Source organism: Poromitra crassiceps, assembly GCF_964638095.1.
Source record: "Poromitra crassiceps genome assembly, contig: HAP1_SCAFFOLD_1343, whole genome shotgun sequence".
Taxonomy (NCBI): Eukaryota; Metazoa; Chordata; class Actinopteri; order Beryciformes; family Melamphaidae; genus Poromitra; species Poromitra crassiceps.
Window position 1 is genome coordinate 20,001 of NW_028151068.1, and position 12,357 is coordinate 32,357.

At 42.6% G+C, this 12,357-nt stretch overlaps 1 protein-coding gene across 1 annotated transcript in view; it reads left to right on the top strand.

Annotated features, from left to right (window-relative positions):
• Nucleotides 1-2,283, top strand: part of LOC310771836 (insulin gene enhancer protein ISL-2A) — a gene marked incomplete at its 3' end in the record, with an annotated part of 3,919 nt that extends 1,636 nt beyond the window's left edge. Inside the window, exons 4-6 of the mRNA XM_083664350.1 lie at nt 315-601; nt 1,511-1,678; nt 2,167-2,283. Of these exons, the coding sequence (XP_083520476.1) occupies nt 315-601; nt 1,511-1,678; nt 2,167-2,283 (572 nt within the window). The remainder of the gene's footprint in view (nt 1-314; nt 602-1,510; nt 1,679-2,166) is intronic.
• Nucleotides 2,284-12,357: the final 10,074 nt, after the last annotated feature.

The following is a 12,357-nucleotide window of genomic DNA, read 5'->3' on the forward strand; positions in this document are numbered from 1 at the left end:
ATGACAGTCCAACAGGTTGTATGTATCCCTGCAAACTTTTTATGCATTTTTGAGGAGCATCAGAAATCATTTGAAAATTAAACAAGAATTTTGTGCGTGTAGCCTATGTAAATTATGTTGGGTCTAACATTCAGGCTAGTGTAGCCCTATACTGAGTTTATATAGTGACTTATAATTAAAATATGTATATAGAATCCATGGGGTTCATAATACAGGGTTAATACAGGGTAGCCTATATAATAATGATTTATTTTATTATTGAATCGATCAATGTTTCAAAACAATGCATTAAAGCTGGTTTGTTTTCACCTCAGAACCGGTTTCGGTTCGACACCCTCCTCATCACAGAAACCACGTCCACAAGCAGTCTGAGAAGACCACGCGGATCCGCACGGTGCTGAACGAGAAGCAGCTGCACACACTGCGGACCTGCTACAACGCCAACCCGCGGCCCGACGCCCTGATGAAGGAGCAGCTGGTGGAGATGACCAGCCTCAGTCCCCGGGTCATCCGCGTCTGGTTCCAGAACAAGCGCTGCAAAGACAAGAAGCGAACCATCCTGATGAAGCAGCTCCAACAACAGGCCCACCACGACAAGACAGTGAGTCCATCCACTCTGCGCACAAAAATATAAACAAACAAAACGAAAATGTAAAATAATAATAATAATAATAATAATAATAATAATAATAATAATAATAATAATAATAAATAAATAGCCTATTCCGCCAAACAAAGTTCAGGGATTAACCATGAGGAATAGCTAATTGGAAAATCCAATTTGTCTGATATTTAGCAAAAAAATTACCAATTACAAAAAAATTTACCAATTACAAAAAAGTTTACAAAAATACAAAATTACAAAAATAACACCTTAGTCTACCTTTTAAATAAATAAATAAATAAATAAATAAATAAATAAATAAATACTGTCTGAAATGGAGATCTGTTTACAATAGCGCCTAAAAACCATGGATGGTTACAGCATCAACGCTTGTCATAAGCTGTTTCATATTAGGTGATATTGTTGATTAGTTGGATAGGGAGGCACATTAAAGTGCTTGAGACATGCTTAGTGATGAAGAGCTAAAAGTGAACTTGACCTGACAACTTTATTCCAGTCTAATGCATCGACCGATTGATTGGCATATCAAGGCTATTTTAATCATTCAGAGATGTTTAATATATGGGCCAATGGCAGGGAATGTATAGTGGGTGGCTGGGTGCAACCTTTTATTGTGGAATTAAGTTTACCCATCTTTTTTACAGGCTGATAGCTACATTTTGTATGATAAACATAAATTTAATTTTAGGCTATAGCCTACGTTAAACGGCGATGCAATGATTTTATAGTTTGCCTTATAATGATGATAGGCCTATTATAGCCCATTTTATTTGCCTAACTCTTACACATGAGAAACCCCTTATCCTGAATGACTTCCCCCCGCAGGCTCCATCACTGGCCAAGAGGTGAGCTAGCCTAATAACAGTGTTTTGGTTTGCCTTGTAGAATCTGCAGGGGCTGACAGGTACCCCTCTGGTGGCAGGCAGTCCCATTCGTCACGACAACACCGTCCAGGGGAACCCCGTGGAGGTGCAGACCTACCAGCCGCCCTGGAAAACACTCAGCGACTTCGCCCTGCAGAGCGACCTGGACCAGCCCGCCTTCCAGCAGCTGGTGAGAAGAGGGAACAAATGTAACAAATGGCAAAAAGTGAATGGCTTCTGTATAGGCCTATAACGCACACGCGCGCACACACATGCCCCCCTCTGTGTGTGTGGAGAGAGAGAGAGAGAATTAACCTTTAACAAAATAAATAATACGTGAGAGATTTGAGATGCATGCAGATTAAGGTGGTTTATTCATGACATTGGCTATTATGTCATACACCTAACGTCATAATGTCATAAACCTAATGCCTATAGACAAGTTTCCGCGCTTTGCACTCGTTTTTTTTGCACCTAATCTTTAGCGTTTGTGATTATAATAACCAAGATTACCCCAAACACTAAAGATTAGGTGTATGCCTCAGCCCTATCACACGTACTTTTTGACGAGATCCAAAGTGCAAACATGCTGTTTCAAACTAGCCTACAATAAAACACCCAATTTCAAGCCAGCCTATGTCTTGTGAACTGACACGAGTCCCCCGTTTCCCTCGACAGGTGTCTTTCTCTGAGTCGGGCTCCATGGGGAACTCCTCGGGCAGCGACGTGACCTCGTTGTCGTCGCAGTTACCGGACACACCCAACAGCATGGTGCCGAGCCCCGTGGACACGTGAGGCCGGCCAGTCCACTGGGGCCCAAGCAAGCGCGTGCACGCGTCCAGTCTGCGTGGACGCGTCCAGAACTATAGCCTATTTGAGCACCAGTGACATCATCAGATTGAGTAAAGAGGAAAAGGACCAGGCTGGATTATGCTTGAGGATATTCTCAGAGGATTGGCGTTTAATGACATTTTGCGGACACATGTGATCCATGCAGCAGGCAGTGCACTGTCTTGCTCAAGGACACTTCGGCAGGACACAGCTGTTGATGCACACGTGTTGTTGGCTGATATGGACAGTCTCTCAGCCATCTTGCAGTCTGCTATGATGCCAATGCAAACCAAGCCTGGACTGTGAAGAGCCCATGAAACTTTATTGGATAACTGCACGTTATTTCTTATGTTTAGCAGGTCGTATGAGCCGATCCAATCTGTGTAGATGTGCATGATTTGTAAAGAAGATTCAATATCGACTATTGTAAATTAATGAACAAAATGAGATGCGTTTTCCCCCCTTTTTTTCCAAGAAATAAGTTATTGTTATTTATTATGAAGACGGGCTTAGCTGTTCGTATCAATAAAACCATATAGGTCCAACTGATTATTGCTTTCAGAAAAAAATATTAGTATGCAAAATAAATCAGTTTTATGCTATAATAGCCTGGCTACTGCTCGTAATGTGACACCGTGTAGATTGACTTTACTTCAATTTTTAGCCATAAACAAGAGAACAGATCCTGTGAAAGTAGGCCTAGTTGTTTCAAAATGGCTCTGGATATTTGACACGTGTACGGACAAAAGTTAGGCTGCTTGCAGCAATTACAAAAACAACCAGTGAGTTCAATAGGCTATTGTCAAATATTAGGTCTGATGCGCTGCGTCTGCCTTCCAACCAGAGGCGGGGGAGTCAATTCACGAAAATCCCTCAAGGCATAAGAAATATAATCCCTCCAAATCTAACAGTCCCTGCCTATATCATTTGCAAAGAAAACGTCGAAATCGGTAGAATATAGGCCTAACCAAGGTTCCAGGGGCCAAGTGAGCAGTGACTGACTGACAAAAATATTATTAGGCCTATTAGCCTTTTTGGCCAAGTCACCAGGCTATCACGCACATGACGCACAAACCTTGCAGATTGTATTGCTCCTGGATAGGCCTTCTCTGATGTGATTACATTTCAAAAATATTTCTTTGCATGACGTTTTCTCTCCATAATTACAATGGTAGAAACCACAAGATTGGATTTATTTCGGCAAATGGCAAGTGTTGCAGCAGGCTACCTTGCCTTGTACGCCCGGTTACAAGTCTAGACAGAGGACAGGCAGCGGCGGCCCCTTATCTCCATCTGGCATCACCTGCAAACGATACACTGAATGGACCCACAACAAGCCCCTCTCTCCCTCTGTGTGTCTCTGCTGCGGAGGGAGCGAGGAGACTACAGGGACGCATCCTGGCGTGTCTTGAGTTTATTTTCATTCCAGCTAGGCGGAATCCCGAATGGCAAATAGTCGCTGGACATGAGAGCACGAGGGTCAAGCCGGGACCGATACTCTACACCTCAACAATTTGTTGACGAGGATTTTATCAGAAAACCCGTGTTCAGCAAAAACTAATGTTAGGCTACACTTATAAGACCATGATGAAAATAATATATTCTGAAAGATTACAGCAAAAACTATAGCAGATTATCCTTTATGAATAATGATAGGCCTATGGGAGATAAAATACAATTAAATCCCATGTCAAGGAAGACACCATTTTTCGCTACACACCTGCCATGATGCAATTATTTGAGCATTTTAGTCTAAAAGGTTAACAGCACACATCACCCAAAAAAGTCTGAAGTCTATACAGCTATAGCTCGAGTGTTGCCGAAAGCATATTGAACAGCTTCAGATTTTGTTCTTTTCAAAGGCATGCATATATTTTTTAATTATTGCTTTGCAGGACCAAATATAGGCATTGTTCCTGCAGTGATGAACCATAAAAAAATAGACTGCAAACTTAATATATATATATATATATACACACACACACACACACACACACGTTTATATATATATACTGTGTGTGTATATATCTATATATATATATACATACACACACACACACAGATAGTCAAGCATGGCTGCTCTGTTGCTCTGATAACTGGTGGGGCAATTGGATATAAAAGTTCTTCATAATTTCCTTACAATTTAACTGAAACTCGTAGATGTAAATGTAAAAGTTATGCAGCTCCTATGTTTTCAGGACAATTTAACTTTAAGATGGATTTGGTTTCTACAAGTTGCTCCCCCCCATCTCATAAATCATGCACTGTAGGGCCTAGTTGTCAAAAGTATACAGACTTGTCACAAGCCACACACAATAAGAGCAGTGATGTTTCAAGTAAACATGTCATTTGTACAGAGCCACACTAAAGAAATTACAACCTATATATATTTTACACAAAAATACTTGGAAAACATGATACATCACCATAAGTAATTTATTGGATGTGATAGACAGATAAAGGTAAATTACTAAATAAATTATATTGTGCTTCCCCACTGAGAAAGAAAAATTGTAACAAGGAAATATGAGAACATGAAAAACACAACAACACTTAACACATATCAGCAATCAGGGCAGGCCATGTAACTTGTACAAAACTCGCACCATGTAAACTACATTAGGGATAACATTCTGGCCAGGCCATTCACATTCTAACTGATGAGAAAAAAATTAATAAATTAACATGAACTGTATTGATGGAAATGTTTGGTAAGTGAATCGTTACAGTAAAAGTAAATGTTTAAATTTTTGATTATCACTGCTTTGAAAATGTATCTATCTCTATCCACAACCGAAACAAAGACAGAAACAAACAAACAATTAGTTTGGGCACTGAACGGAATAGTTGTGCGTGTGTCAGAACTGCAGATGCAAAACCGCTATTTTGTGCAAATTCCCATGTGAACATCAAATTATTTCCAAGAAAACATAACAATAGCCTACCAACACAGGATTAAGGCTTGACAATTCTTACAAGATTTTTTATGTTTTGGCAAAACTTGAAGAACATAATATATATTTAACTTTTTTTTTTTTACCAAAGTGCAGACCTCAAGTCAGGGAAAAGGGGGGGATGAAAAAATGAAGCAGTGTATCTCCATGTGTCAGTCTCTCGTAGTGTTTACACCATGCTCCATTATGCGTTGTGACGACAGTGTTACATCACTCCTGTTTCTGGAGGAAAAACTGCAGCGCAGAGTCCCACTGATCTCTGGGAAAGCGGTTCGACAACTCGCAGTAGTCCAGCGGTTGGGAAGCTTTGGGAGACGGAGAAGAGACATTTACTGCGTGTGTATACAACAGAAGTGTTCTATCGTTTTCAAACAGAATTTCACGAGCCCTCATTAAATAATTTGTCCAATGGCATGGCAACCAATTATCGCATAATTCTCAAGTACATCACTTATAGGCTCCATTTAATTTTGTTCAAAAGAACATTCTTTTAGGTGAGATGCAACAACTTTTTTAAGCCAAAGCAATTGACAGACAAAAAAAGGTGAACTTTACAATATATTCAATTTTTGTTGTGCCTGATAAATTTAGAATAACTTACCGCCTTGCTTTGCTTTGCTGTCTGGATCTTTCTCACTTGATGCACAGTCCTAAGGGAATTAAGATTCAGAATAATTTAAAAAAAGCAGCATTGCAGTGAAGAACCAATACTATATTTCGGCATAATTTTACAGCTACTACTACAAAAATTCTTCTCCTGGTATTTTACAAAACAAACAACATTTTCTCAGCAAAAAGCGGGACAAATCATAGATCCAACTGTTTTACTCCGGGGAATGCTCTTGAGGTTAACTCAACAATGAGGGCATCGGGGCAGGACACCATGCATTACTGCTTTGTTTGAAAGAAATGACAATAGCTTGTCTCCCTTTGAATGAAAGTTAATCTGTGTCTAAACAGTGGTGGTTTGCAGAACAGTGAGGGGCATGTTGTCAGAGGGAGATGACGGAGACAAGCTGTTTACTGCATGGCAGCTGAAGCAGTGGCAGGTAAATCCACTGTGGAGGAAGCCATCTATCTTTGTAAAAGGCCCGGCTGTTACATCTTCACCAGGGATGAGATGAACGAGCTGATATCAGCCAGTGCAGAGGACTTAGGGCTTTTTCCACCTATTATGTGATGTGAAAGATATGCCCAAATTAGGGCTATAATTATGGCAATATTATCGTCTTTCAGTGGAATCATATTGTAATGATATGAAGATATTTTAATATTGTGACATGCATTTCAGCTGTCTAAATTGATGACGACAAGCAAATTGGACTTAAAATTGTCATAAAATGAGATACGGGTGCCTACTGAGGGTCGCGGGTTCGAGCCTCCGTGTTACCTCCGGCTTGGTCGGGGGTCCATATAGGGACAATTGGCCATGTCTGCAGGTGGGAAGCCGAATTAAGGTACTGTATGAGTCCTGGTCGCTGCACTAGCGCCTCCTCTGGTCGGTAGGGGCGCATGTTCGGGGCGGAGAGAGGGGCACTGGGGGGGAATAGCGTGATCCTCCCCACGTGCTGAATCCTGCCAGTGAAACCCCTCACTGTCAGGTGAAAAGAAGCGGCTTGCGACTGCACATGTATAGGAGGAAGCATGTGCTAGTCTACAACTCTCCCCAGATTGACAGAGGGGGTGAAGTTACGACCGCCACAGCAGGGGGGATTGGCCAAGTACGATTGGAGAGAAAATGATAAAAACAAACAAAAATAAAATGAGGCATGGAAGGAGTCAGTATTTCCCTTATCCGCTAATTGCCGGACATTTACCGTTAAAGTCGTCCGATAAATTGTAACTGGCAACTGTAAACACACTTTGAATTGTAATAGGCTCAAAGTAAATTTCTTTTTAAATAGCCAGCCTAAGTGAATATTTGTATGATGTGTCTGTTATATAGACTACCTTATGTGATGAACGAAACAAATGTTACATTTACAATTAGGATACACGCGCTCTGATTGAATGTGTGCCTCAGTCACCATCTCTCAGTCTCAACAGGTGGACAGGCTACCGCGCCTGCTTACCGACATGCAGCGATGAAAGAGAGAGAGATGAGACATGAATCAAAGCATAAAAAGTATTTTCTGAAACCAAGCGGGTCTAACGTCATTGTCGATGACCACGATAATGTTATTAAAGCAGACTACAGCTGATAGACACGTGGTGGTCCAAACTCACTTTCAGAACGGACAATAGGTTAATTAAACTTCACAAGCTCGTCTGGGAACACAGTATTTGCTTAAACTTTAAACTGATGGAAGAAAATGTAAGAATAGTTTATTATTGTTAGTTACCTGTAGCCTTCATCTGAGAACTGAAAGCACTTGCCAGTGATGTGGGCATTACTGTTTCATATATGTATATACAGTATATATATATATATATATATATAATTTTTTTGATGACTCCTTTGGTCGTCTCAGACACCCCCCTGCAAATTCCACTGTGGGCTCCATTTAACAAGCCCCTCCATGGAATTTGTGGGCCGTTGGCTGAGACTCAGCACGCAGACGGCGTGTTTCAGCGTTGACGCTGCACGGCGTGGAGATGCATTTCTCATACCCGAAGCTTGCATTTTGGCTCATTCCGTTTGATTGACTGGTCATAGAAGCATGGTTGGCACAGGGAATTTACGGCAATCTCGAGATTATAGGCTATCAATTGTTTTTAAGATCAATAAACACAATCTAATAATTGTCCAGAATTCACCCCAACTGTCCGTTAAACTGAAATCATCCAAGACACATGTCCGGGACCAATTTTTTTGGAGCGGAAATGCTGGAAGGAGTGTTATTTGAATATTTCTGTTTTGTTTGACATCACACCTAACATTACCATTCGGTTCAATGAGATGAACATTAATTTGATTACTTACCGTGATTTTGCATACATGAACCATATCGTGATAAATTTTGATATCGAGAAAAACCCTTATCATCGTGATATTGATTTCAACCATATCGCCCAGCCCTCGTATATTTTATTTACACATTTGCAAATCATGGAATTAGTCAGTTATGGTGTGAATGTGTACAGCTTTACCTGAATGAACGTAGCTAGCAGCACACAGCTCATCTCCTGCTGCACGATGACTTTGTTGTGGGGGTTGTTATAGCAGGCGGAGATGAGGGAGGGGAACAGCACACGGATGAGGCGTGGCTGGCTGAAGTACTGGAAGGGCAGCTGACACAGTTTCTGCAGCACACTGGGCTGCCGGCCAGACTGCACGATCACCTGGAACACACACAGAGCAGGACCAGCCAGTCAGTCAGTCATCAGTCAGTCAGACTGCACTATCACCTGGAACACACACAGAGCAGGGCCAGCCAGTCAGTCAGTCATCAGTCAGTCAGACTGCACGATCACCTGGAACACACACAGAGCAGGGCCAGCTAGTCAGTCAGTCAGTCAGACAGACAGACTGCACGATCACCTGGAACACACACAGGGCAAGGCCAGCCAGTCAGTCAGACTGCACGATCACCTGGAACACACACAGAGCAGGGCCAGCCAGCCAGTCAGTCAATCAGTCAGTCAGACAGACAGACAGACTGCACGATCACCTGGAACACACACAGAGCAGGGCCAGCTAGTCAGTCAGTCAGTCAGACAGTCAGACTGCACGATCACCTGGAACACACACAGAGCAGGGCCAGCTAGTCAGTCAGTCAGTCAGACAGACAGACTGCATGATCACCTGGAACACACACAGAGCAGGGCCAGCCAGTCAGTCAGTCAGACAGACAGACAGACAGACTGCACGATCACCTGGAACACACACACAGGGCAGGGCCAGCCAGTCAGTCAGTCAGTCAGACAGACAGACAGACTGCACGATCACCTGGAACACACACAGAGCAGGGCCAGCCAGTCAGTCATCAGTCAGCCAGTCAGTGGCACTGCTGCTTGTAAATCACTGCCCTGCGCTCCTCCCACATGTAAATCTGCCACTAAAACAACACACAAACAGCCATTAGGAGGAGAACTGGAGGGCACAGCCTCCCACCACACAATTACAGGCCATAAAACACGAGGATGGGATGTTTTGTTCTGCCTTTGTACTACCAGCAAATTGGGGAGCTGTTGTGAAATGGGGGGTGGGATGAGAAATATGGATGAAAGTAGAAAAGGAGCAAATGGAGTGCTCAAGCAGTGATCAGTAGTGGACCTCAAACAGGTACCTGATCAGTAGTGGACCAAGCAGATATCAAAAGGAAAAAAACATATGAAGGCAGCTCTTCTAAAGCCTTAGTTTATTGCTTGACCAGTTCATTTGCAGAACATTAAGAAGGGATGCAAATGCATGGAGAGTGAAAAAGGTGACAGATACCAGGGCAGACACAAAACCACTCAAACTCATTCACTTCAGTGCCCTATTTTGGGATAAAAAAAGGTGACTAGTTTGCGTCCCTGCAAAACATTTGCAGAGATAAGAACAAACAAAAAAACAAATGATTTTAATGTTCCGCAAATTAACTAGCTAAGAGATAAAGCCTTTTTTTTTTTTGCTATGGATGAAAGAACGCCGAGAGACGTGGAATCGGACTCGGTGCAAAAGCCTATATCTGTCCCGCAGGAGTGCAGATCAGGTTGAGAGGGCACTCACAGTGCAAGAGGGGTGCATGGGGGGTGGTGTGGGGGGGGGGGTGCACGGCAGGGTGAGCAGCTCGGGCCACCCCCACTTTAAGAAATGAGCAATACCATTAATAGAATTTTCACCCCTGCCGACATCCTGCTCCCCCTTCAGCGCAGCCCGTCAATCACACACCATCACATCCGGCCCACCAATATTAAAACCAAATCACTCCCAGCCTCATGTGATTAGAAGGGGAACTGGTCCAAAGGAAAGGGGTCCTGGCCTAATGCTCTGGGCATCTCCCCCGAGCCTGGGAAGACCATCAGCGCTCCTTTGAGAGCCAGGGGGTCAGCACAGTAAATCCTGGCTGGAAAAAACACCCCACTGGCTTTACAGGTACAGCCGACTGGGACCGCGGCTCAACCCCAATGGGAACCAGAAGGGCGAGGTGAGGGTCTCCGGGACTCTGTGGCATAAATTTTACAGGATTTACAAGATTTTAAAAATACACTTCGTAATACTCCTCCGTCGCGTTCCCCTTTGATAATGCACTCCCGACTTTTAACAGCAAGATAAACAAAGCGATCATTCACCGCTTTTTATCAGTTCAAGGTGAAGCTTCTCAAAGCTGCCCTCTCTACAGCAGCGTTCAAAGGGCCACAAAGCCGTGTCATTTCCTATTATCATTTGTTTAAAGAACAGCACATTTGCCAGGTCCAACACTCTGCTGAAACAGGTCTAAGCAAAAATAATACTTGAACGGATTGAATTGTAGATGCTTAAAAATATGGGTAGCACAAAAATTTGGGTTGACTTGCAAATTATGTGTTCATTTTTGAAGTTGTTTAGGTTCAATCACAGCTCAAGTTAAATATATTTCTGCTGTGGTCTGTATTAAAGAGTGAATGTACTAGGGGTGTCAACAGTTACATTTTTTTTCAAAATTACAGACACAAAAAAGACGTGTACTCGGTTATTCATTTTTCTAAAGCGATATGATTTAACATCCGGTTATCCGTGTACACGGTGACACCCCTAGCATGTACAGCACCGAACCGAGGAATACATGACCCAGATGAGCCCATACTATGGATATACATGCATAACAATGGGAGAGCAATGGTTTCCCTGACCCAATAAGTGTTTTTCACAAAGGAATGTTGGACTAACTGGACAAATTCACCCACTGAAGGAAGAGGGGGGAAAAGAAGGAAGGCTCTGGTTGTTTTCAAAAGCAGAGCTGCTTATTTTCAGTGCGTGGTACTTTCAGCATTTTCACACTACTTTTCACTAAGTACTAGACTATCTTATTTATCTTCTCCATTGCAACACGGCCCGAAGACAAACTGGCAACGGGGTGCTCATAAATTTAGGCTACTGAATTAAAAAAAAGGCAAAACCACAGTTCAGCGGAAAGGTTATTGTTGTTGTTATGATGATGATGATGACGATGACGATGATGATTATATTTTTTTTTGTTCTTGTGGATTCTTGTGCTGCTGAATATTATAATCCAGAACATTTCTGGTTTAGGTATCATAATTTAACACCATGGTAAGCTCAGGCTCTGAGGAGATCCAACCCACAAATCACCCAGCAATCTCATAATCCTCCGCTATGCAGAGTTCCATCTTCAGCTGCCTAAACAAATTGTGTCCACCCTCAAGTGCCTGACGCAGAAAGACATAAAACAAAGCCTGGTGGCAGCAATGCACTGGAGGTTACAAAGAAACCAGGTCCATTGCCAACTTTCCAGGCGTCTCCCAGGTGAATCAGAAAGACCAGTGCTCAAAACCAGTGTTTCCAACCAGGGATTATTATACCACAGCGTTATTGCTCCCAGTTCAGCTGAAGTATCTGCTCAAACCCTGACATCATGAAAAGAGCAACAAGCATCTGAAGCCATGCATCAGGACCTGAGTGTAACGCCAGGCCCGTCTAAAACTCAAGTGGCTGGCTGCTCTGTTCTTTCTTAAGTTCACAGACCTGGCCTTTTAAAACAGGACTGTGTTTTTATGACGCTTCCATGACATAACTTCCTGACTGTCCACAATGACAACAAAGAGTGTGTAAAGTTAATGTTCCGAAACGTAAACAAATCCCTGGGAAAATCAAATGCCGGAGCAGAAACCAAGTTGAAGCAGGTTTAAAGAACAGAGGGCGCAAATGAATAAACTAGGCCTTATTCACACGTGCAATAAAGCATAAATCTCAAATACAACGATTAGTACCACCACTGCCAGATGAGAGAGATTGCAAATTCAGCGCAAAGCAATCTTATTAATTTCTTCTTGAACCATTTTAATTGGGAATTTGTGATGAGGTCAATTTAGAAGAATTGTACGCAGAGGAATCTCTATTCATCCTCGCGTCTAGACATTCCAAACACCTCAGGAGGAACCAGCGTCAGAATAGGGCCGTATATCTGACACTTGAATCCACAATATAAACCAGATCCAT